General features: G+C 46.9%; 1 protein-coding gene across 3 annotated transcripts in view; it reads left to right on the top strand.

Moving 5' to 3' along the window:
• CCNH (cyclin H) overlaps positions 1–27,271 on the top strand; it is a 199,223-nt gene that overhangs the window by 56,766 nt on the left and 115,186 nt on the right. For all 3 annotated transcript variants that reach the window (XM_078675336.1, XM_078675337.1, XM_078675338.1), the window contains exon 5: positions 16,544–16,754. In XM_078675336.1, the coding sequence (XP_078531462.1) occupies positions 16,544–16,754 (211 nt within the window). The remainder of the gene's footprint in view (positions 1–16,543; positions 16,755–27,271) is intronic.

Below are 27,271 nucleotides of genomic sequence, written 5' to 3'. Positions count from 1 at the left end.
GCGTGGATCCCTGTAAATCCATCTTTACTCTCCCCCCCGTCATCCTCCATGGGCACTAGGCATAGTGAGGAGACATGCTCTAGCCATGTTAAAAGACTTGTATTGGCCTCCAAACTCTGTCATGGACCTGGGCAACCTCACCCTACGATTTCCCAGAACTTTCTTGTTTCTTTCATGTTGATTGCATGATTTAAGGCTTTCCAGGCCTTGGTGCACCAGTTTTATTCTCGTATCCTATGAGAAGCTTATTAGACCTTTGAGCTCCCATTAACCTCGCCCTGAGGTTGTCCTTCTTTTTCTTAGGCCGGCACTGAGCGTTTTCTTCTTTTTGGCACATTCATTATCGTACCAGTCATAGTCGGAATCTTGAACTATCATGCCCGCTGACTTTGATCTAAACAGCACTTGCTTGGTGATTTTTTTAGGAATCATTTCAAAGATTTAGTCGTCTCAAGGCCACGATCCTTGGCCTCCATGCTCAGCGTTGTGAGATGTGCGCTTCACTGCAGGTTAGCTAAACACCAAATATTCACCAAGAAAACTTTGTGGGTTAAAGAAAAGTGACCAACCCATGGTGGAGAAGAGTCCTCTATATCATCGCTGTTAGCCCATTTCATGTTTAATACCCTGCACAAACATCTGGTATTATAGGGATGCCAGTCTTCGATAAGCAATTATACATAATTCATTGTCATCATCATGGAGACATTATTTAATGCCCTATTCTAAAAATCTAGTTGGATTCCAAAAGCGATTGCACATTTACATTATCAACAATAGAAGCTCCCTTGGTAGGTTGGTTCTCTCACCAGATTTCCTCTCTACTGTGCAATAGGATTTGAAATTATTAAAATAGACCCGTCCAAAATCTGACACAACGGAGATCATTAAACCACAAAGACTGAGTTCTCTTCCAGGGGATCCTCATCAATAGTCATAAGCATTAGAATATTCCCGCCCATGCGCGGGACCCTGGAAACCATATATAATATGTGCCCCACAAATATATATATATATATATATATATACATATATATATATATATATCAGACAGTCATGATGTCTGTATACTTTGCTTACCTGATCATCATGATCCTAAGAACTGTCCACACTGCGAGCGCCTGTCTGAGAGAACTCTCTAAGACAGAGAAAGAAACTGCATTTATGGACTGGCTCAAAGGTCCTCCAGAGGAAGATCCCCAGAGAGGAAGGGCATCAAGAGGGCCAGAAGGCCTTCAAAAGGCAAGTCTTCACGTCCTTCAACTTCAACGTCGGGCTCGGCGCTGAAGAAACATCTTCTGGTGGGTTTTCCAGCTGAAAAACGACCATTGATGGTGGCTCGCCTTCAATAAGATCGCCACCGACGTTGAGGATGCCAGCTCCGTCGGCGAAATCCCCTCCGCCGTCGTCAACCAGGCGACGATCGGCGTCGAGGGAGGTCACGCCGCCGCTGTCGTCAACAGGGCGGCGATCGGCATCGAGGCGCGTGACTCCTCCGCCGTCGTCAACCGGGCGGCGATCGGCGTCGAGGAACAAGACCCCTCCGCCGCCATCAACCGGGCGGCGATCGGCGTCGAGGAACAAGACCCCTCCGCCGTCGTCAACTGGGCGGCGTTCTGCGTCGAGGACCCGAACCCCTTCGCCGTCAACTCTGCGACGATCGGCGTCGAGGACCAAGACCCCTCCGCCGTCGTCAACTCGGCGACTATCGGCATCGAGGGGCAGCACGCCTCCACAGTCGTCATCTCGGCGATGATTGGTGTCGAGAAGTGTGACTCCCCCTCCGGCGTCGAGGACCAAGACCCCTCCGCCGTCGTCACGTAGACGCTCGTCGGCAAGTCAGCGCCGTTCGACACGTCGAGAGACCGTGGTTCTTCGCATCACTCATCGACGATGAGGGATAGATCGATGTCGAGACACTCGGCGATTCTTGTTACAGAATCGGCTTCGCGTCACTCATCTTCTCAGTCTTCAGGTTCCTGCAATCATCTTCAAACACCAGAAGTCCTGTCCGTAAATCTCCTCCACGTCGGTCAGAGGTTTCGGCTCATGGGGTGAGGCTGTCCCCTAGATGGTATGCACCACTGCAAAATTGGAAGGAATCGGGGCCTACGGAACGCCTTCGGCAGTACGTCAGCCCGGAACATAGATCTCCGCTGCAAAGGCTGGTTGCGGAAGTGGACAGAGTCAGTCCTCCCAGGCAACAGGCAGCACGTTCACCTGAAAGGAGACCAGATAGATCTCGTTCTCCAAGAAGAGAGGAATGTCCCAGAAGATCTCTTTTTCCAAGAAGGAAAGAACATTCCAGAAGATCGCGCGAGAGACAACGCAGTTCCCATCGCAGGAGTAGAAGAACTCCTTCAACTCCTTCAACTCCTTCAACTCCTTCAACTCCTTCAACTCCTTCAACTCCTTCAACTCCTTCAACTCCTTCAACTCCTTCAACTCCTTCAACTCCTTCAACTCCTTCAACTCCTTCAACTCCTTCAACTCCTTCAACTCCTTCAACTCCTTCAACTCCTTCAACTCCTTCAACTCCTTCAGCTCCTTCAACTCCTTCAGCTCCTTCAGCTCCTTCAGCTCCTTCAGCTCCTTCAGCTCCTTCAGCTCCTTCAGCTCCTTCAGCTCCTTCAGCTCCTTCAGCTCCTTCAGCTCCTTCAGCTCCTTCAGCTCCTTCAGCTCCTTCCGCCTCTTCCACCCGATCTTCCAGAAGGAATTACTCTCCTACTCTCACAGACAGCCCTACCTCCAGAGTCTCTCCAGGGGACGACATCAATACTTATCTAGATGTTCTGCAGAGAGGGGCTCAGAAATTAAATATTGAGATGGCTGTCCCACAGGTGACTACCACAGTAATTTTTGAGACATTACACCAAAAATCTTCTTCCCGTCCGTTACTTCCTTTAGTCCCAGGGATCATGGAACCAGTCAAGAACGTTTTGCTCACCCCTGCAACCATCAGAGCAGTGCCGGCTCGTATGCAAAAGAAATACAAGCCTGCTGACTCCGACCCAATCTTTGTCAAATCTGATCCACCAGCAGATTCTGTGATTGTGACAGCAGCTTGGAAGACCCATGCAGTCGCTCCTTCATCTTCTGTCCCGCCAGATAAGGACAGGAGACACAGGACTCATGGGGTCGCAAAGTTTGTAATGCTGCCGCTTCTGCCCTGAAGGTATCCAGTGCGTCTGCGCTGCTGGGAAGATATGACAGAGTCTTATGGGACTCAATGGTGCGCTTCAAAGACAAGCTCCCGAAGGAGGACCAAAAGGACTTTGAAGAAACACTAACGGAAGGCTGTCTGGTTGCAAACCAAATGATTAGCACCGCGGCGGACGGTGCAGTGTTGGCGGCGCATTCTTATTCTCATGGAGTAGGTCTTCTTGGTTACGCTTAACAGGCCTGAAACCTGATGCTCAACAACACATCTTGAATCTTCCTTTCTCTGGGTCCTCTCTCTTCGGGGAACACGCGGATGAGGAGATGACCCGGATGAAGACAGAACTGGACACGGTAAAAGCGGTCGGTTTGGAGAAGAGGAAGGAATTCAAACGACGCTTCAAATCCAACAGGGGCAGAGGGGCTCAACAGAGGGTTCAAACCCCTCAGTGGTCCCAGAACAAAAATCAGGGAAAACCCCAATTTCGAGGAGGCAAATCCAACAGGGGTAGAGGAGGTCATCAGCAGTCCTCTTCTACAACGAGAGGAGGAAAAGCTTGAGCAGTGGCTTCCTCTGGCGCCGTTGCCCACTCCAGTGGGAGGAAGTGCTTCGCAACATCTGGCAGAGTGGGTCAACATCACAAAAGATCGTTGGGTGCTGAATATACTGCGCAATGGATATGCACTACGTTTCCGTGCGATCCCAAAGCCCATACCTCCAAAAAAGTCTCGCCCGTACCAACTAAATCTTCTCCGAAGAGAGGTCAAGACTCTTCTTCAAAAAAGAGCCATCGAGGAAGTGACTCCCTCTCAAAGGGGAAAAGGAGTCTACTCCAGATACTTTCTTGTCCCCAAAAAAGATCAGGAGGACAAGTTCAGACCCATCTTGGACCTTCGCCTTCTAAACAAGCTGGTGGTCAAAGAAAAGTTCCGCATGTTGGCTCTTCACCAAATATGTCCACATCTCCAAGTCGGGGATTGGATGTGTTCGGTGGATTTGCAAGATGCGTACTTTCATATTCCAATCGCCCTTCGCCATCGGAAATACCTGAGATTTGTGGTAGGAAGCAAGCACTACCAGTGCAAAGTGCTGCCCTTCGGGCTCAAGTCAGCACCACGAGTCTTCACCAAATGCATGGCAGTGGTTGCGGCTTATCTACACAAGAAGGGGCTCTTCGTCTATCCATACCTGGATGACTGGCTCTTGAAAGGCCCGTCTCCCCGACAGGTACTCGGCGATTTTCAACTGTGCCTACGACAGTTACACAAACTAGGCCTCCATGTGAACATGGAAAAGTCTGTCCAACAACCGACCCAGAGCATCCACTACCTGGGCGCAGTTCTGGACACAAGTTTGGGGAAAGCGTTTCCTTCGGAGGAGAGACTATCATCTATGAAACAGAAGTGCAGGTCTCTCCTCCAGTCTCGACATCCAACAGTCAGACAGGTAGCTTCCCTGCTGGGCTCCACGGCGTCCTGCATTTTTCTGATTCCAAACGCCAGACTGAGAATGCGGCCTCTGCAGCAGGCTCTAGAGGACCCGTGGGACCAAGCGACAGGGAATTGGGAGGATCGAATCAATTTGTCCCAGGCAGCGAAGACTTCCATCCTATGGTGGACTCGCCCGCAGAATGTGTTGCTGGGAGTACCGTTTCACCAACCTCTTCCAACACTGTCTGTGGTCACGGACGCTTCTATAGAGGGCTGGGGGGCACACATGGGGTGCCTTCAAATTCAAGGTCGGTGGTCAACTCAGCACCAAACCTACCACATCAACATGCTGGAGCTTCGGGCAGTTCATCTAGCTCTCAAGGCTTTTCTTCCAGCTATAAACACCGACTCAGTCCTGGTTCAGACGGACAATACCACCACAATGTTCTATCTGAACAAACAAGGAGGCACACGATCTCGCCCTCTCTCCCTGGAGGCTCAGGCGATCTGGCACTGGCTTCTGGCTCGGGGCCTATCGGTAGTGGCAGTACACCTTCCAGGCGAATTAAACATCAAGGCAGATGCACTCAGCAGGCACTTGGAAGATCAGCCAGACTGGGTGCTAAACGACGAAGTGGTAGAAGAACTTTTTCGTTGTTGGGGTCGTCCAACCATAGACTTGTTTGCAGACGAAAACGCAAAATGCCACGCCTTCGCGTCCAGATTCCATTGGCCAGGGACGCAGGTGAATGCTCTCCTGATGGATTGGTCAGGAGAATTTGCTTACGCATTTCCTCCCCTGACTCCAATTCCGAAGGTGGTGTCCAAGCTCCTCAGGTCGGACATGGAGATGATCTTGATAGCTCCGGATTGGCCACGGCAGTGGTGGTACCCGGACCTTCTGCATCTGTCTGTGTGTCCACACAGACGACTTCCTTGCAGACCGGACCTTTTGAGCAAGATGAACGGGAGGATACTACATCCCAACCTCCCATCACTGAACCTGACAGCAAGGCTCCTGAAGTCCTGCAATATGGGCATCTGAACCTGCCTCCTGAATGTATGCACATTTTAAAAGAAGCTAAGAGACCTTCCACGAGAGCGTCATATGCTTTCAAGTGGAAGAGGTTTTACTTATGGTGTAGGGATCGTCACCTAGATCCTATTTAAGGGCAGGAGGAAGTTATCCTTCCATATCTCCTTTCCTTGGCAACTTCTGGGTTGAAATATGCTTCCATTAGAGTGCATCTGTCAGCCATAGTAGCGTACAGAAAATCACCTAACCAGATCTCTTTCTTTCAGGTTCTGGTGGTCCAGGACTTCCTCCATGGGTTAAAAAAAGTCTATTCCCCTGTGCGAAATCCTTCTCCTCCTTGGGAATTGAACCTGGTTCTATCCAGGTTAATGTCACCTCCTTTCGAACCCATCCACAAGGCCTCTTTGCAACATCTCTCTTGGAAAGCAGCCTTTTTAGTGGCGATTACGTCAGCGCGCAGAGTAAGTGAGATACAAGCGCTCTGTACAAAGGAACCATATACTATTTTCCACCGCAATAGAGTAGTCCTGAGGGCTCATCCATCCTTCTTGCCTAAGGTGGTTTCTGATTTTCATATAAATCAGTCCATTTCCCTCCCTTCGTTTTTTCCAAATCCTACGACCCCAGCCGAGCGGTCACTGCACTCCTTGGATCTTAAGAGAGTGCTCAAGTTCTATTTGGAAAGGACCAAGGGGATCAGGAAGATGGATCAGCTGTTTGTGAACTATGGTTCAATGAGAACAGGCTTTCCAGCGGCCAAGAGATCCATCTCCAGATGAATTGTCTCCTGCATTAAATTGGCCTATCAGCTTGCAGGCAGGCCTTTATTGGTGTTACCCAAAGCGCATTCTACTAGAGGAAAAGCAGCCACAGTAGCTTTCTTGCATGACGTTCCCATGTCAGAGATATGCAAGGCTGCAACCTGGAAATCAGTTCATACCTTTACGAGGCATTATTGCCTAGAATCTGATTCCAGGGCCGATACTCAAGTAGGACAAGCCTCCTTGAGGCATCTGCTTGGGTAGCCTATGGCCTGCTCAGGCTTGTTGATGAGATTACTGTCTTGTTATTCCTTTGCCCGCAGGGATGAGGTGAGGCTCGCTATTCTATTCTAATGCTTATGACTATTGATGAGGATCCCCTGGAAGAGAAGGATTAGTTACTTACCTGTAATCCTAGTTCTCTTCCAGGGGTATCCTCATCAAAGTCATAGGCAACCCTCCCGCCTCCCCGGGCAAAGGACATTCGTTAATGAGGAGATATTGTTAACCTATTTGTTACTTAGTTTTTCAGTCTCCGAAAAGAATCACTGACCAACTGTCACCCCTGAGGCATGATGGGATATGAGTGCCTTAAAGGCACGGTGTCAGTTTTTTGTTGCATGCAGCTACAAGTTAGCTTTTCAGTCTTTTTAGACTGTGTGTTTGCAATGCAGCCTGGGAGCTTTCTATGCTTTCAGTGATTTATAAGAATTTCTGCTGTTTTCTATGCATTAAAACAGTTTCTAAACAATCTTTGGTGTTGTTTCTCATGTTTCTAATGCAGATGTTCATGTAAGGTGGAAATTCTTTACAGCATAATTCAGCTCTACTGTTTATTTGGCTGCAATTGCTTATTTTTTTTACATATATATATATATATATATATATATATATATATATATATATATATATATATATATATATATATATATATATATATGTGTGTGTATATGTGTGTATATATATATATATATATATATATATATATATATATATATGAGTATATATATGTGGGGCACATATTATATATTGTTTCCGGGGTCCCGCGCATGGGCGGGAATATTCTAATGCTTATGACTTTGATGAGGATACCCCTGGAAGAGAACTAGGATTACAGGTAAGTAACTAATCTGTCTCAGTATTTAACTGATCAACAGAAGTTTGTTCGTCTGTGTCCTTGCCCTCTGTGTTCTTGCCCTCTGTGTTCTTGCCCTCTGTGTTCTTGCCCTCTGTCCTCAGCCCATTTCCTAAGGCTGTTAGGCAGGCATTCCTTATGGCATTATTCACTCAAATTTGTGTTGCCCATATTACTTAAATGGCAAGTTTTCTTTTTTTTTTTTTTTTTTTTTTTTACAACTTTGCATATTCTAACATATATTCTAACCTTGTTTACTTGGACAATTCCTGTTATATCATCTTTTCCTATCGGGGTCAGACTTCAAAACGTTCAACATGAGAGCTCATGCGTGCAACTTGTTTGACCATTTCTCATGAGACCATCACCAGCTTCAGAGTCCACCAGTTAATTTGCTCTTTAATAATTTGGGGATTTTGTTTTCACCAATAAATAGGAAAGTTTGGATTTTACAACAAGACCAGGGGCTCTAGTATCCATGCTTAATCTTGTTTACTACAGAATTCTTAACTTGAGTAAGAATTGGGAACATATCGCTGTGCACGTTTTTAGGAACCTGGCTCTTTATATGATGTACCAAAAAGAGGGTTATTTCGCAAAGAGTCCAGGTAATCCGTTACCAGTGAATGGGGACTTGCTCTAGCAACCCCAAGGTGCTCTTTTAGAGGGCAGTGTGGTTGACCAGCCTTAGGCTTATCAGAGGGGAGTGTCAAATATTCACCAATATACACAATAGTCAATAAGTGAGACACATGAATCAGTAAGGAGAGACAAACCAGTTTATAAAAATAAGACCTATCTTTATATATATTTAGGCACTAGAATCAATACGATCAGGTTTTTGCTATAGGAATTAATTTGTATTTAAAAAGTCAACAGAGCAATTTTCAGAAGCTGCAATGTTATCCTATTGGAGGAAATAACAAATATGGCATACCAGTACTCTGCAGCGGCTTGTGGGACCAGTTTCTTGGATTGAAGGTGAGAAAGGGGCAAGGTCCAAGGCAGTGGTTCATACAGCATCAGGAGCCTATGCAGTCCTATAGGGAACGGTCCGGTCACAAAGATGTTGCAGGGAGGGACGGAGGAGTCCGTCCAGGGAAACCAACAAGTGGGTTTTGGTTTGCAATGTTGGTGGGATGTTGGCATACCTTTGGTCCTCTTCTTCTTCGGCTGAGCGCCGGGGGCAGAGGGTCTTCGGGGTGTCTAGTTTCTCCATACGGCAACACTCGCCGTTGAGGGGGCCTGCACAAAGAGGCTGCTGGCGGCATCAGAGGGTTCACGAGAAGCACATCTGCAGTGGACTCTGTTTCTTGAGGGCTTGGGGACCACACTGGCATCATTGGCCCCCTTTGACACGGGCTGGGGGCATTGAGTGCAGTTGTGCTTTGCAGCGTCTGGTTTTGGCAGTTCCGGAGTCCTCGCTGTTCTTATTTGGAAGGATGCAAGGGACAGTTCCGCTGTCCCACTGGAGGTCTTGATTTCTGGGTGAAGGGCTGGCAGGTTTCCTAAGCTTTGGAGACTCAGCAGCTGCAGGACAAGTTGTCTTTGGCACAATTGACGAAGTCAGCAGGCAGGCCAGCAGGTTTGGCGCCAAGCCAGTTGCCAAGTCTTCTTTTCTTGCTTTTGTGACTCTTCACGTCTGTCTTCTTCATTCAGATTGACAAGATCTGATTTTCTGGTGCTGAATTTAGGGACAATAGGGGAGTGTAGGGTGGTAGCCAAAGGGCTACTGATCCAAGGGGTCACTACGCCTCCCTATATAACCTCTTTTGCAGGAAGTGGGCATCACCCTGTCCCAGAGTTTCTAACTTTACCATCAACAAGATGACCACTTCTAAAAAGTCATACCTACATCAGGTTAGGCCACCTAGGGGTGGCACTAGCCTAGAGGTGTGCACACCTACCTGACTAGCTAATTTTCCCACCTGTTCGAGGTGCCACAGGGCTCTGACCAAAGGGGGTCGGCTTCCTCTCCTCTGAGGGGAGCCAGACTATCATTTCAAAGGTGGCAGCTTCTTTGAAGCTGGCCAGCCTAGGAATGCTAATCAGCAGATCATTCTGTGGTATTCCCGGGCAGGCTTTATTTCTGACCTCCTGAGAGCAAAGGCTCTCACCCTGGGAGGTCAGATACTTGTCAGGGTGGCAGGCTGGTAGAAACCAGTCCGTCAATAAACCAGTGGCTGGTTGGTTTTCAGGGGGCACCTCTAAGGTGCCCTATGGGTGCATGTATTAATAAATTCAACCCAGGGAGGTTTATTAATGAGGTTTGATACCAAACATCCCTATCTTGAGGAAAGCCATCATGTAGCTGGGAAACTCGTATTCACCAGTGTCCAGTGCACGTCTTAAAATGGCTTCCCTTGTCACTTGCACTGGCAGTAATAGGAGTGACCAGCACAGGGGCATATCTTCCTGTGTAGGTATGCCCACACATGTAATACAAGGCACCCTGCCTAACTGCTGAAAGGCCTGCGGTAGGGGTGACTATGTTACATGCAGTGTTTAGGGACATTGCACACCGGGATATGTGTTATGTTGTGTTTTCACTTTTTCTGCACTAAAACACGCAGCCTGCACTGGCAGTCTTGCAGGAGTATGGTCAGGGTCCCTTAGGGTGGCACAATTCAATCTTCAGCCCTTAGGGACCCTCTTTAGTACCCTCCGCCATAAGTACCAGGGGTGCCATTTACTGGGGACTTACAGAGAGTGGTAAAGGTATTGCTTATTGGGAGAACATGTGTACATTTTTAGGGCAAGAACACTGGTACTGGGGACCTGGTTAGCAGGATTCCAGTACACTTCAGTCAAAATTGCATTAAATTCCAGGCAAAAAGTGGGGGGTGGAGGGGGTACTGCAACAAAAATCCAATTTTCTACATGTGCTCTTTGAATGAATGGTTGTGTCGAAAGGGAATCCAAGTGATTTTGCATTGGGAATCAATTCCGGTGGAACCCTATAGGTTCATATCGAGTGGCCAGGCTTGAAATCTGTAGTTGTTGGATGGTTTCGGTGATCCAAGGATTTGTGTCTTTAGGTGGGAACTTGGCATCCAGTCCTCGGTTAGCTAAAGGCAGGTTCCAATCCATTGTTGTGATTGAGTGGGAGATTCTGAGCTAAAATTGTATGTTGTTAGTGAAGGATCTTGCTGCTCTTGCCAGTGATAACTTGTCCAAGGGTACCATGTAAACACTGAAGGTGAAGCTGAGCTGAAGATTCATCTGATATGATGGCTGTTGGCAAAGTACAAGATTAATCCTTTTTGCTGACCTTGTCAGTGAACTGCTTTCCTCCCTGCGCAGCTCCACCTGGTAGCTGCTGCTTCTTTCTTGTCCACTGACCCTTGCTGGTTGGTGTTCTAGACCCTCCTCCACCCCTAGGCTCCCGCCTGCGCCTCATCCCTGGTGGGCTAGCGAGGAGCATCTTTGCTCTGCTGCTGGTCTGCCTTCTGTCCTGTGCTTTCTGCCTCTTTTCCCCCTCTGCCTTCTTTGCACTCTTTTTCTAACTTTTTTTTTCTCTGTTTCTCCCTCCCTGCTTACTCTTTTCACTTTTTCACCCTCTTTTGCACTGTGCCCCTGCTCGACCTCTGCGGCCCGATGCCTTCCAGGGCTGCGTTTCCCACTTCTCGCCTCCCATCTGTCTAGCCCTCCCACTACATAATGGTGGCAGTGCCACTGGCGCACCAAAGGCAAGCCCATCCGCACCTGTACCGCACCCAGCACCACAGACTCTGGTTCCAGGTCCTTCCACTGAAACAATGCCTGCACACTCCTCACCCTAAACACTGGAAACCACTTGCCACCTCACATTGCTGAAAGGCACCCAAGGACCTTTCTCCTGCCGAAACTGCAGCTGTACAATCACCCACCTCCGCACTCCATTTCTTCCCGCTGCCTGGCTGGCCCACAGTGCACCCGACCGGCTCAGCTGTATCCTCCGCAACACGCTCTCCCTTCACAAACACGTCACTGAACCCCGGGACCTCCTCAACTCTGTCTCCCCTAACATTGCCTTCCTTACGGAAGCCTGGACAAACCCCAGCTTGGGCCCGGACATCGCCACAGTCATTCCCGATGGCTACAAGATCACACTCAAGGACCGCACCAACCGACCAGGAGGAAGCATCGCCATAGTCCACAAGAAGTCTCTCTGCCTGGCCACCCACTCGGACAACCCAACAACAACCATGGAACATCTCCACTTAAGGTCCAGACCAACTCCACCACCACCCTTCAAGGCACCCTCGTCTACAGACCTCCTGGCATCCGCCCACCCTTCACTGATGCCATCATCTACTTCGTCGCACCCCAGGCTCTCCCATCTACTTACTACATACTACTCGGCGACCTCAACTTCCGTCTGGACAACCCCAATGACCAGAAAAACGCCTCCCTTCTGGAGAAGCTCGCCAACATCAAAGTCAAGCAGCTAGTCAGCTCTCAAACCCGCGCTGCAGAACACACGCTAGACCCAGTCTTCTCCACTAGCAAAAACATTTACAGCCACACCTCTGAACTTCTCTGGACCGACCACTACTGCTTTTATTTTGCGTTCATCAAACTCACCGTACATCACCAGACCCACTGACCCCCGCCTGGTGTAACTGGAACAAGGTCACCAAAGAACACCTCATCACCACACTTATCACCACACTTATCACCACACTTATCACCACACTTATCACCACACTTATCACCACACTTATCACCACACTTATCACCACACTTATCACCACACTTATCACCACACTTATCACCACACTTATCACAACCATATCGACGAAATCCACCAGACCCACTGACCCCCGCCTGGTGTAACTGGAACAAGGTCACCAAAGAACACCTCAGCACCACACTTCGCACAACCACCTCGACGAAATCCACAGACGCCAATACCGCAGCACGCAACGTCCACCGATGTGTCTCCAACTGCCCTCTAAAAAACGCCCGGCAGCAACACTCCTAGAAAGCCCATTAGCTTACTGCTGCCCTCCACGAGTCCAGGCGCATCTGTAGACTGCTCGAGAAGAGATGGAGCAACAACAAAACCCCGGAGACCCACTAAGACTTCAACGCTGCTGTTAGTGCACACTACCTCTTCCTCAAAACTACAAAGAAAACTGTCCTCCAAGACAGAATCAACACCAATGCACACAACAACTAAGAACTCTTTGCCATTGTCAAGGAGTTCTCCAAGCCCAACAGAAGTCCAACCCTCCCAAAACCTCTGCAACAAACTCTGCACCTACTTCCACTACGAGATCATGCAGGTCTATGACAACTTAGACACCCAAGACCCGTCCATCACTCTCGCCACCATCACTCCATCGAGACTGCCACCTTCCAGACGACTGGAAACACTCCAAGATCAACCCCCTGCTGAAGACACCATCCGCCGATCGGACAGACCTCAAGAATTTCAGACCCATCTCCCTGCTCCCCTTCTCAGCCAAGGTCATCGGGAAGGCCATCAACTCCCAACATTCATTGAATCCAACCAGGTCCTGGACTCCTCTCAATCTGGCTTCCGAAGTAACCACAGCACTGAGACCGCCCTACTCACCGCCAACGATGACATCCGCTACCTCCTCAGCCTGGGAGAAACAGCAGCCCTCATCCTCGTGGACCTCTCAGCTGCGTTCGATACCATCTCCCACCACCCCCTAAGCAGGAGACTCCACGACGCCGGCATCCGCGACAAAGCACTGGACTGGATCTGTTACTTTCTCACTGGTAGAAGACAGCGAGTCCAGCTTAAACCGTTCCTCTCAGAACCTACAGAGATCAGCCGCAGAGTCCCCCAGGTCTCCTCCATCTTCAACGTCTACATGGCCCGCTCGTAGCCATAGTCTGGAACCATGGATTCAACATAGTCTCTTACGCTGACGACACCCAGCTGATCCTCTCCCTCACAAATGAGCCCACAATTGCTAGAAACAACTTCTACAACGGGATGGCGACCGTCGCTACCTGGATGAGAGACAGCTGCGTCAAGCTCAACTCGGAAAAGACCGAAGTCCTCATCCTGGGGCCCAACACCTCTACTTGGGAAGACTCCTGGGGGCCCACCAAGTTAGAACCCCCCCACCCCCCCACCCATGGACTACGTACGAAACCTCGGCATCATACTTGACACTTCACTCACAATGAACTGACAGATCCCTGCCATATCCTCATCATGCTTCCACACTCTTGGCCCGCTTCGAAAGGCCTTCAGATAGATCCCCACTGAGGCCAGAAAGGCTGGCCTCAGTTGGGATTCATCCCACAGGCTCATCAGCAGCAGACTCGACTACGGTAACGCACTCTTATGCAGGGGTCACTGAGAAACTCCTCAGGAAACTACAGAACCTTCAGAATGCAGCAGCCAGACTTGTCCTCAACATCCCACGCCACATCGCCGAACACCTCCGAGAACTCCACTGGCTCCCAGTCAACAAAAGAGTCCCTTTCAAGCTCCTCACACACACCCACCTACAAAGCCCTCCAATACGCCGGACCAGCATACCTGAACCACCGTTTCTCATTCCATGTACCCACCAGACACCTCTGCTCCGCCGAATAGGCTCTTGCCACCGTCCCTCGCCTCCAAAACCTGGGACACCCTGCCTCTCCACCACAGGCTATTCCTGTCGCTGACCCACTTCAGGAAGGATCTCCAGACCTGGCACTTTGACTGAACCTCATTGCTGGTCGGGACCCCCCCCCCCCCCCCCCCCCCAACCTCCAAGTGCCTTGAGACCTTCACAGGTGAGTAGCCGCGCTTAACAAAACTGTAAGACCTGGCATCATTGGCGTGAGTCTCCCTTCCATTTTTGACTGATTGCCTCCTCTGTTTTGATATGTTTTTGCTGGTTATACGCTTCGGGCACTGTGCCACTGCTATTCAGTGCAACAGTGCAAGTGCTCCCTATGTTAAATTGCTGTACTAATTGGTGATTCCATGATTGGGTTGTTTGATTTACCTGTCAGCCCCTAGTTCAGTGCACCATGTATGCCCAGGGCTTGTAAATGAAATGCTGCTGGTGGGATTGCAGCACTGGTTGTGCCACCCACAGAAGCAGCTTGTAAAGTATCTCAGGCCTGCCATTGCAAGGCCTGTGTGCAGTCTAGTACTGCCATGTTGACTTGGCAAGTGCACCCACTTGCCAGTCCCTATACCTTCCCTTTGCTTCATATTAGACACCCCTGTGGTAGGCCCTAGGGCAGGGTGCATTGTAAGTATAAGCTAGGACATGCTCTGGTGTGTGTAGCATGTCCTAATAGTGAATTACAGCCATTTTCGTTTTTCACTATTGCAAGGCTACCTTTTCTCCATAGGCTAGGAAGCTCAGTTAGATTATTAAATTTTTATAATCCTGACTGACTCAGGGAACATGGTAGAAATTCGAATTTAATATGCCTGAACTCCGAATGATAAAATACATCTTTTAGTAAAGTTGGTTGTAATATTCTGTGTTTGAAAATACCACTTTTAGAAAGTAGGTATTTTCTTGCTTAACTGTGCAGGTTGGCCTCTGCTAGGTTGTGTATTCCTTGTCTGGGTTTGTGAGTGACGGCTGGGGCATTCCAGGAGACAGGCTGTGGCAGCCCAGTGGTGAATAGAGAGGTCTGCATCTAGGTGGGAGGGAGGAGTTGCACCTGGGACCTGAATAGGGCTGGACCTTCCCTCTACAATGCTGGCTCCACCTCCTGTGGCTTGTCTGATGTCTCTGCCCTGCACTGTGAAAGGAGAGAAGGAATCTTGTCAACAAAGTGCTCCAGAGCTGTGCCTCCCTCCCCATGCTGGCTCCACCTCCTGTGGGGCGGCTGATGTCTCCCCCTGCACAGTGAAAAGATGGAGAGAGTCATGTAAACAGTGCTCAGGACCTGGTTTGGACTAGGCAGAGGCCTCTCTGCCTTCAGAGAACAAAGGATTTTGGGGTATAAATGTTGGGACCTAGTCCCAAGAACTTTAGATCACTTCTGGAACAAGAAACCTTTTGCCAAGGAGAAGAACCAAGAAAGCTGCAGGAGTTTGACTGCCCCTCTGCCAGTGTGCTGTTTGCTGGGTTGGCCTGCAGTGGTTGCTTCATTGCCAAGGAAAGGAGAAGGAACTTTTAAGGACTTTCATCTACAGAATATTCTCCAAGGGCTTGAACTGTGCTTGCCCCCTGCTGAAGTCTCGGGGACAAAAGACTTCATCTCCAGCTCCCCCTGTGATTTTCCTTGCTGGGAATGCTATCTACAAACATTTGCTTGTCGCTGGGAGCTGGAAGCGTGACGCATCGAGAGGAAGCGTGTGGCCGCCGCAGCTGAAATCGTTGCATCACCGGACAAGCGAACCTTCACCGCATCTCCCTGGGAGCGTGTGTTCATCGAAGCTGCCTGCTGTCACATCACCGCAGAAGCGTGACGCCATAGAGAGAATCGCCATCGCATCACCGTAGAAGCGTGTCGCAGGGCCTGTCGCGGCTCCAAAGTACAGAGTCGTCTCAAGGCTTCCAGGGCGCCTACGCATCATCATTACAGCGGCATCGCATCGCCGCATCAAGGGCACTATCTTCTCGCATCGCAACTGGATCATCGCATCGCATCAAGGCGCCATCTTGCGCACCGCAACGGGCCCGCAGGCCGAGAATCTATGCATCACCTCTGCACCGGTAAGGATCACTACGCATCCCCTACTCTGCTCCAGCATTGAGGCACAACGCATCATTTCCCCCTTTTGTTTACTTTGCGTTACGCATCCAGGTACTTTGTTGAGAACTTTGTCCTATTTATCATCAACTTGAACTAAGTAACTTCTATCATACTCATTAACATGCAAAATTAAGTCTGTCGTTTCACCAAATGTATTTTACTACCTCAGTCCAAACCCAGATCTTTTTGATTCATAGTGACAATTATAACCACTGGAGATTTGTTTCATCAATGCACCATTCTGGTGAAAAATATCGTCTTTCACCAATTAACAACATACGTGTAATGCTGTCAGTTTTAAATTGTTGACTTTTTTTTCTTTTTCTTTTTGTTTTTTAGGTTAACTTGTGCCTATCTAGCTTGTAAAGTAGATGAATTTAATGTGTCCAGTATCCAGTTTGTTGGCAATTTGCGAGAAACCCCTTCTGGGCAAGAGAAGGCACTTGAACATATTTTGGAATACGAACTTCTACTTATTCAGCAGTTAAACTTTCATCTCATAATTCACAATCCTTACAGACCATTTGAAGGATTTCTTATTGACCTGAAGGTAGTGTAAATAAAACTTTTAACTTGGTTTTTGTGAATATAATTTCATACATGCATGCTTTCCACAGCATCTTAAGATACAGTCTCCGTTTTGTTTTTTGTTTTTTTGCACCTGTCTTTTTTTCCTGTTTTTCCCTTTTCCGTCCACGTTGTCTTTTTCTTTGCTGGATCGTGACCGACTTAGAGAAAAGACTATTGAATCCTATTTTTTTTATTTTTTATTTCCCCTGCTTAACTTTTTAAATATTCTTTTAAAAGATTCAACAAATTCTATTATTTTAGGAATTCTAGAAACTATATCTTCCATATAGATAGTCAGACAAATACATATCAGATCTGGGATTCAAACCCAGGTCCGTAATGGATCTTCTTTTTTCCCAGAACATTCTTCTGAATTTCATGGAAGTGAGGTTTTATTATTCCTCCCATAATGGAGTTTTGTCATCTTATTTTGTCAGACCGAAGTTCACCATCATGGAAGATCTTCAAATTGAGTCAATACCGAAGTAATATTAAGCTTTGCCGGAATGGCTTACTTAAATAACCTCCATTTGGAACAGACTATTCGTGAAAGTAAAAACAATTTGTATGCATTTCTAGATTGTGATATTCCATTGCCCCAGCCCTTCAGCACAACTGTATAAGTGGAGAATTGTGACAGTTGATAAATGAAGCATGGTATGTGTATGTTTTTAGCCCAGAAACAATTGGTGGGAACGAGCAAATGGTAATATCTATATCTTGCGCAATCAGTAGAGCCGAAAGAAATATCTCGTGGCGCTAAAGATGTTTGCACACCAGGGCAGTTGAATTGACCTTTAACATCTGCTATGTGGTTTCAAAAAACCTATGTCGGAGAGACAACAATCTCCTAATTATCATGCTATCATACTGGGTGGGAGGAGAGATTGGGATTGTACAACCGTTTCTAAGATATGGTATACCTCTGGTCAAATATTCTTACCCAAACAACTAACACACATTACTATTGTGAAGGTAGTAACCGGGCAAGATAAATCTGACAACCCTTCTGGCACAAAGGAAATGGCATCAGCAATACGTCCTCTCCCCCCCGCCCCCCAACCACCCCAATTAGCATGGGTTATTATTCAAATTGCATATACTTTGGATAAACAAACTCGAGATCCATGAATAAAAGATTATGAAAAGAACACTAGTTTTATTTTAAATATAATTTTTACTAAACATCTATTTGGGCCCATGACGTCAATGAATAGTTTGCATTCAGTATTTTTAGAATAGGCCTGGGGTGCCCACCATTGGCTAAGGATAGCCTCCAGTATGGTATGCCAGGGCAGCTATTATGCCAAGGGTGTCCACAGCCTAATCTGCTAAATAGACAGACAATATCATTCCAGGTCCACCAGTATACCAGGCAAGATACCATTCTGTCAAGGATGGTCATTATTATGCAAGAGGTGGCCAAAATTAATCATGTGATGCCAGAAATATGTGATGTGGTATCACCAATATGGCAAGTGTAGCCAGCATCATACCAGGAATGGCAGCTCACAATGCAGCAAGGATGGATGTATACAGGGGCTCTATGGCTTCCCCCAGCAGGCCCAACAATGTGTTTTAGGACCCCCCTTTTTTCTCTGCCCCGCTTGACCGATCAACCCGAAAGTTTCCTGGAAGAAGTTGAGGCGGATAAGATATTTTTTTTTTTTTTGGGAAAGTGTTCTTACTATTTGTCAAATAGTGCCGAAGTTATAATGGAAACAAAAAGTGCTTTTCCTATGGAAACACAATTCTGAATTAAAAAACAAATATATACACACACACCACACCCCCAGTGGCGGTTAGATCTGCGTGTCCATAGATGGAACTATTAACTTCGGCCCCATTCGACAAAACTTTCCTAAAAAAGATCATCCACCTCTTCTCCTTCCTGGAATGTTTTAGGGTGATCTGTCAAGCAGGGGCCGAGAAAATAGGGAGTCTCAAAACGCGAAATCCCTATGAATTTCCATAGACTTCTTTAAGACGGGCTACAGCAAAAACTGCTGAATGGAATTATAGCATAAGTGGCAGGAAGCTAGATCTTGGTCCGCAGGTTGTGCCTTTCCTGGTGTGGTGTATATCTGTTCAGTAGTTTGAGATATTAAGGGTAAAGAAATATAGATATTTGGCCAGTTGAGCTTGCTAGAATCTGAGACACTCTCTCTCTGGAGCACCAGTTTTAGAATGGAGCGTTCTGATTTGCCCTGGTAGCTTTATTTTCCTTGGGCCAGCTCGCTCCAGCGGTAGTCAGATTGTGCATGTACACAGGAATTTGTTATTTACCATGACATAGTATGTCATGGTAAATAACGAATTCTTAAGGGCCGGTGGCAATGTTTTCAGTGCCACCTACATCACAAATTTGCGATTCGGTAAATTTACCGATTCGGTAATTTACTGAATCGGTATATTTACCGAATCTGTAAATATACCGAATCGGTAAATTTAAGGCCCCCTACATCTGAAACTCCAAATACCGGTCGGTAACGGCCGAAATCGGCTGTTACCGACCGGTATTTAGCCTCCTACATCTGGCCCTAAGTCCCCTGTCCTGAAGTTGGAAAAAAATAAAGATATATGATGCCCTAGACACTTGGAAGGGATGCAGAGGGACACCCAACTCCTTCCCTGCCTTCCACCCCACCACCTCCGCCCCCCGCCACCCCGGGTCAAAAAAGAAAAACACAATGGCAAAAAAATTGCTGTGATTCTGCGAGACTCTCACAGGATTGGAGAAAAAAATGTCCGGGACACATATAATTACATTATTCCCCAGGGAGCCCCCACCCCCAGGGTTATGTTCATGGAGGGGAGTTGCGCACGGTTCTTCTCCAAGAGCGTCAAGAGAACCCGGGGAACTTATCCTGGGCCGAAATGAAAGAAAATGGGAAGGGGGCTGTGCGACCCCCCCCTGGGCCGAATCCTTTAAGGGGCTCACGCTGCCCCCCTCCCTGAGCCATTAATGGCCCTGTGGACCATTCTGGGATTGTGGTAACAGGACACACCCTTTCACTCTCTCTCTCTCTCACTAGTACTTGTCCACAATAAGATACAAAAGAGACACACAGGAAATTTACTATATTTATTTAAACTATCGTCTCAGATGCAGCACTTGCGCCACAATTAGACAACAAACGTGGCCAGTACACACTAATGGTTTTCATGCTCGTTTTTTCAATTCCACACCTGGGTCAAAAAATATCCGCATTGTTAAAAAAAACATTTACCATAAACCGCTCTGTCCTGTTAATATTAAATAGATTAGCCTAAACCACCTGTGCTACTGAAGCTAAAAGAATATATATGTTGAATATAAAAATGTGTGTGTGTGTGTATGTATATATCTTCCATGAATGTGTAATCGAAGACCTTAAAACATTGAAGCGCAAAATCAACTGTCATCAGCGCATCCTGTCGCACAAGCATAAACAATATGCCAATTTAATCAATAAACTAAGCAAGAACCATGAGATTGTGATAAATAAAACCGACAAGGGTGGAAATATTGTACTGTGGCAAAAAACAGATTATATTGCGGAGGCCATGAGGCAACTGGAAAACCGTGAGTGTTATGTGAGATCTAATGGTATTGAATACAAACGAGCGAAGGATAATTTGAAAAAACAGCTTTTTCATTTAAAAGGGATGGTTTAATTTCATCAACAGAATTTGGTTTTTTACATTCTGAAAACCCTGTGATCCCTAGTATGTATTTGATACCAAAAGTACATAGGATGACACCTACGCCAGGCCGACCAATTATCTCTGCGATAAACAGTATAAGTGAGAACATTTCCAAATATATTGATTTTTACCTGCAGGATCTGGTCAAAAATCTACCCAGTTATATCAAAGATACTGGAGATTTTTTGAGGAAATTAAGCCTAATTCATTGGTAAGAAAACTGGTGTATGTTAACGCTAGATATTGAATCATTATATACCAGTATTGACCACTCTGACGGGGTGGAAGCCATAAAACATTATTTGGGGCAAAGATCGTGCAATTACTCCAGTCACGACAAAATGCTTTTTGAACTTGTGAGCTGGTGTTTAAATAACAACTATTTTATGTTTGGAAAGGATATTTGGCGCCAAATTAGGGGTGTGGCGATGGGATCCCGCTTCTCCCCCAGCTATGCATGTTTACATGAAGGCTGGTGGGAGGAGCGGGATCTCATCGTCACCCTGGGTTTTAATAATGTACGACATTGGATGCGTTTTATCGATGATGTGTTTTGTATATGGGAGGGAGATGAACCTAGTGCTTTAGAATTTGTTGAGCAACTTCATATAAATGTACATAACCTTTTCTTTACATCAAAAGTTAGCAAAAACAAATCTGAATTTTTGGATGTACAGATTGAGATAAAAAACAAAGCATTGCAAACATCTCTATTTCGAAAAATGACAGCAGGAAACAGCATATTACATGCAAGCAGTAGCCATCCTAGGCATTTGATTGAGAGTATTCCGTACTCCTGCGCCTCAAAAGAATTTGTAGCTCTACCGAAAAATTTGAGGAGGGAGCTAGAAAAATGATGGAACGTCTCAAAGAGAGAGGATATAGTGAGTCCACTCTGTCTAGAGCATTGGCCAAAACACAGGAAAGGCCCAGAGATTCCTTATTAACATCTCATAACCCCAATAAAAAAGATGTTGATGAGACTCCTTGTTTGATATTAACATACAGCAAACAGGAGCGCAACATCAAGGGAATCATTAAGAAAAATTGGCCCATCATTAAAACTGATGGAGTCTTGGGCAGTAGATTACCTGATAGTCCCACCATCACTTACCGGAAAGCAAGACGCATGCGCAGTGAATTAGTAAAGGCCAGTCCGTAACTAGGTAGTGGCAGTACCTGGTTAAAATTAAAAGACTGATTCTACAAGTGTTCGGCCTGTAGGGCATGCAAATTCGGCATCACTACTACCCATTATGATTCTTCATTCTCCACAAAGATGATTGCGATCAGAGGTAACTATAGATGCCGCACAGAGTATGCGGTATATGTCCTGGTGTGCTCCTGTGGCCTGCGTACGTGGGCAGCACAAAACTACAGTTGCACGCCAGGATTTTGCAGCACCTGAGAGCAATCGTAAACAACTATAACAATTACCCAGTTGCACGTCACTTCAGAGCAACGCATAATAACGACTAATCCTGCTTGTCGTATTATGTCATTGATGCGGTTGCACCGCTAAGGAGAGGCGGCAACAGAGAGAAAATCTTGAGGAGAAAGGAAACAGGGTACATAGTTGAGTTGGATAGTATGTATCCAAATGGATTAAACACAACAGAGGATCTACACAATTTCCTGTAAATATGAAACCGAACGAGCACTAGGCTGACATGGGCATTATTCTCTAATTCTCTAGGGTCTTGATTATTGCAGATGTTTGTGAAATCTGACAATAAGCACAATTCCTGGTAATATTATTTTCCCACAAGAGGATCTAAATCCCCTTAAACCAGACTTCTTTTTAATGTCACTTTATATTGTATATAAACTCCTGGTGAGATTTAGTGTTTGTAAATAGATTTTTTGAGTAAATTCTTGATGTAAATATATTTATTAATTGTATTATGAACCTCAGTTTTTTTGGTTCATAGATTGTGATTAGCACATTTGCACAAACACAAATAAGGATTATAATCACATGACACTTGGATAAGCGTTGTTAACACAAGATAATATACATATACAACAACAGTCTAGTTGCGTGATATAGATATAATCAAAAATGTGGGTGTTACTGTTTCTGTCTTTGGTTACCCAATGTATGTAGTGGGCAGGTGCAATGGATATGAATTTTGTAGAAAGAATTTTCTTATTATGTAGACATTTTTAACCAATAGTATTTATTAGTACAATATATATCCATATATTTGTGTGTGTGTGTGTGTGTGTATATATATATATACATATACATATATATTACCTACTGGCGGTCGCCAGTAGGTATATATAGTTAGGATTTTTTCTCTATGGGATTTTTGAAAATTCTATGTCTAATAACTTTGCCGTTTGTGGACGGAATTGGCTGAAATTTTCAGGAAAATGGCACATTTTGTTTCTGAGCAGCCTTTGAAAATTTGGGGGGGGTTCGTCAAGGGGGGGCCGAGAAAAAAGGGGGGTCCCAAAACGCGTTTTTCCCATGTTAATTTCCATAGGGCGGTTGGCCTCACTTTTAGCCCGAACGGCTGAATGGATTTGCACGAAACTTGGCAAAATTGTAGGGACTGGTAGCCCGATGTGCCTTTTGTAGGTCTCAATATATGTGCTCCAGTGGATTTTGAGAAATTAACGTTTAAAAAAAGATATATATCTGTAAGCGCGGACCGGGCAGCGGCCTAGGACGCGTACTTTTCGCGCAACGGAGCTTTGTGAAGCGAAGCTGATTGGTTCTCCGGCGTCTGTCAACATTCCAAACAGTCCGTAGTGGCCGCAAACAGTCCGTAGTGGCCGCCATCTTGTCTCTCGGTAGGATCGAGAGACAAGAGGAGGCCAAAGCGAAGGGGTAAATGACCATAAGGGGGAATAGTAGATCCTCGCTGACCCCCTAGGTTTGATGTGGAGGTTTTAAAAGGGCCCCGCGGGGCAAAAAAAAAAAATTATAATAATAATCTTACGGCTGAATGGATTTGCACGAAACTTGGCAAAATTGTAGGGACTGGTAGCCCGATGTGCCTTTGCTAGGTCTCAATATATGTGCTTCAGTGGATTTTGAGAAATTAACGTTCAAAAAAAGATATATATCTGTAACAGCGCACCGCTTCGCGTACTTTTCGCGTTACGGAGCTTTGCGAAGCGAAGCTGATTGGCTCTCCGGTGTCTGTAAACATTCCAAACAGTCCGTAGCGGCCGCCATCTTGTCTCTCGGTATAATAATAATCTTACGGCTGAATGGATTTGCACGAAACTTGGCAAAATTGTAGGGACTGGTAGCCCGATGTGCCTTTGCTAGGTCTCAATATATGTGCTTCAGTGGATTTTGAGAAATTAACGTTCAAAAAAAGATATATATCTGTAACAGCGCACCGCTTCGCGTACTTTTCGCGTTACGGAGCTTTGCGAAGCGAAGCTGATTGGCTCTCCGGTGTCTGTAAACATTCCAAACAGTCCGTAGCGGCCGCCATCTTGTCTCTCGGTAGGATCGAGAGACAAGAGGAGGCCAAAGCGAAGGGGCAAATGACCATAAGGGGGCATAGTAGATCCTCGCTGATCCCCTAGGTTTGATGTGGAGGTTTTAAAAGGGCCCCGCGGGGCAAAAAAAATAAATAATAATAATAATCGAACGGCTGAATGGATTTGCACGAAACTTGGTAAAATATTAGGGACTGGTAGCCCGATGTGCCTTTGCTAGGTCTCAATATATGTGCTTCAGTGCATTTTGAGAAATTAACGTTCAAAAACAAGATATATATCTGTAACAGCGCTCCGCTTCGCGGAGATAAAATTATATCTGTATTACCTAGCTGTTGCTAACACCAGTTAGCGACGGCTAGTAGGAGATAGCGACCATCTTGGGCCCCACTTTGCATGTGAGTGATATTTATCACTAATGACATGCAAAGTGGGCATGCCAAGATGTTAGCGACTGGAAACAGTCGCTAACATCGCTATCTCCTATTATCAACTTTTGGAAATATTCGAGATAAGCGCGAATATCTCCAAAAAGTAACAGCTGCCCTGAGCAGTTCTTAGCCATGTTATCCTATGGGAGGTGGATAACATGGCTAAGAGGATTAGCTCGGTAATGCATGAATATCGCTGAGTTTTCAGCGATATTAATGCATTGCGGTCGGTTTTTATCGTATTTGCGATAAACTTTGATAATAGCAAGGTTTATCTGCGATAATTTCTGACGGTAAAAAAATCTTTGCAATGCATCGTTAGGGATAAATATCGCTTAACTTTGGTAATATGCCCCAACGTCTGTTAACGTTCGATTCGAAGGAAATCAGGAAGTGTTGAAAAACATTGTCTGCGCCATCTTGTCTTTTTTCAAATGCCACACTTTTGTCGTGCACGGCAGCCATTTTAGATGCCTTGACCAGACCCACTCTGTGCACGCTGTCGATCCTTAGCATGGCTCCCCACCCTCGCAAGCATCTCCCCCAGGCAGTGGTCACCCCCGCTCTCTGTCTTATGCATGGGTAATAAACCTCCCCCCATCTGCGCTGCTCTTTCCTGAGAATCACACCCTGTGCCCGCCCGACACCTCCCTTTCGCCCTATTCACTACTGCACCCTCTGACACTCCTTTTCCTCTGTGTCCGATTGTCCAGGCTGGTCCTAGGGTATCAGCTAGCCCTGCAGATGTAGTTTATGGCCACAGCTGTAAAGATTCACCCCTCTTCAAAGGAGTTATAGTAGATCAAGGCCCACACTCGATGAGATCCGTCACAGCAGAAGCGTTGCTATTATCTGAAAACCATCCTGTATTGTGATTGGGGAGGGGACCGAGCGTGAAGCGGAAGATTCCAGGGATGACTCTTTGTACATCAAAGTTTTTACAATTATGTGTCACATTAAAAATATATAGCACTCCGACAAAGTAGTAAGATTATAAAACTTTAATAATTTATAAATATATACAAGAAAACAAAAATAGTAATAACATATAAACATTTTTAGAGAAAAAGAACGAAGTAGCGGTCGGCTGTGCGAATAGTCCCAACGCAGCACAACGTCCAGATTTCCGGCGTGGGGCGGGTCATCAGTAGCAAACTGTTGTGCGAATAGTTCCAAGGCAGCAGAACGCGCTGAAATCTAGATGACACGAAAGTGATGTCTAGTAAGTTGCCACCCAGCAAATAACGGCGTGGGGCGTCGCGGGGGGTGGGTCTTCAGTAGCAAACTGTTGTGCGAATAGTTCCAAGGCAGCAGAACGATGGCACCAAGGTGATGTCCAGTAAGTTGCCGCACTGGTTTTGGTATCCTACAATGCTGCTCCGAATAACGGCGTGGGGCGCCCCGGGGGAGGCGGCGTGAACGGGCCTCTCCAGGTGGAGTGTCATCTGTTGTAGTGGGGCGCCCCTTTACCGTTTCAGTTGCCATTCCGTCCGTTTTTGGTCCACTGTGTCAAAAGCCGCAATTCAGCTGAGTTGCGCCCACTCTTGCGGTGCAGCGATAGGCGGCTGTCACAGGACTCTCAAAATGGCGGCAGGCTCTTTCCTTTTTGGGCCTGGTCCACTGAAATGGCCCTGGGACACCTTGGAAATCGGACGCTTGTCTGCTAGGTCTTGGACCCCATTCTCGAAAGCGTCCCCTCCGCCTTGAGAATTCATCAAAAGTTTTGGGGGCCCCGACTCCTGCAGGCTTCTGGTGGGGAGCGGCTGCCATGATTGCTCGCGGAATGACTACGACGGAGCTACGAGATGGTGGTGCTCTCATGCTGACGCCAGCTTCAGTCTGAAACATCCAGAAACAAGATGGGGCTTTCATCGTTTGGGAAAAAAAAAAGTTTTCATCCAATGAAAAGTGTTGTTTTTAGGTCATATGATCAAGCCTTCCATCATTAGGAAACCAAAAGTAAAATGAACCAATGAAAAGTTTTATAAACAAGTCACATGACCTGTTATGCGGCATAGGGTATAAAATGCGGAGAAAATACGTTGGCACGTGAGGCGGCGTCAGTAGCGGACCGATGTGCGAATAGGCCGAAGGCAGCACAACGCGCCAAGATCCGGATGGCACCGAGGTGGTGTCCAGCAAGTTGCAGCACTGGTGTGGCCATCCTACAATGTTGAAAGTCGGCGTGGGGCGCCCCGTTGGCCTGTGAGTTTGCGTCAGTAGCGGACCGATGTGCGAATAGGCCGAAGGCAGCACAACGCGCCAAGATCCGGATGGCACCGAGGTGGTGTCTAGTAAGTTGCCGCACTGGTGTGGCCATCCTACAATGCTGAAAGTCGGCGTGGGGCGCCCTGTTGGCCTGTGAGATGGTGTCAGTAGCGGACTGATGTGGGAATGGGGCCAAAGGCAGCGCAACAATATTTTCTGACGAGAAGACACCACAAGGCGCTGAGATGCCAAGATCCGGATGGCACCGAGGTGATGTCTAAGTTGCGGACTGATGTGCGAATGGGGCCAAAGGTAGCGTAACAATATTTTCTGTATGGAAGATACCACTAGGCGTTGAGATGCCAAGATTCGGATGGCACCGAGGTGATGTCTAGCAAGTTGGTGTGGTCATCCTACAATGCTGAAACTCGGCGTGGGTCGCCCCATTAGCCTGTGAGATGGCGTCAGTAGCGGACCGATGTGCGAATAGGCCGAAGGCAGCACAACGCGCCAAGATCCGGATGTCACAGTGGTGGTTTCATAGTTGAGAGGCACTTCATCTGCAGTGGGGCGCCGAGATCCGGATGGCACCGAGGTGATGTCTAGCAAGTTGCTGTACTGGTATGGTCATCCTACAATGCTGAAAGTCGGCGTGGGGCGCCCCATTAGCCTGTGAGATGGCGTCAGTAGCGGACTGATGTGCGAA

This window comes from Lissotriton helveticus, chromosome 2_1 (assembly GCF_964261635.1).
Source record: "Lissotriton helveticus chromosome 2_1, aLisHel1.1, whole genome shotgun sequence".
NCBI lineage: Eukaryota > Metazoa > Chordata > Amphibia > Caudata > Salamandridae > Lissotriton > Lissotriton helveticus.
Note: the sequence above shows the minus strand (reverse complement) of the source record. Positions and strands in the feature narration are given on the sequence as shown.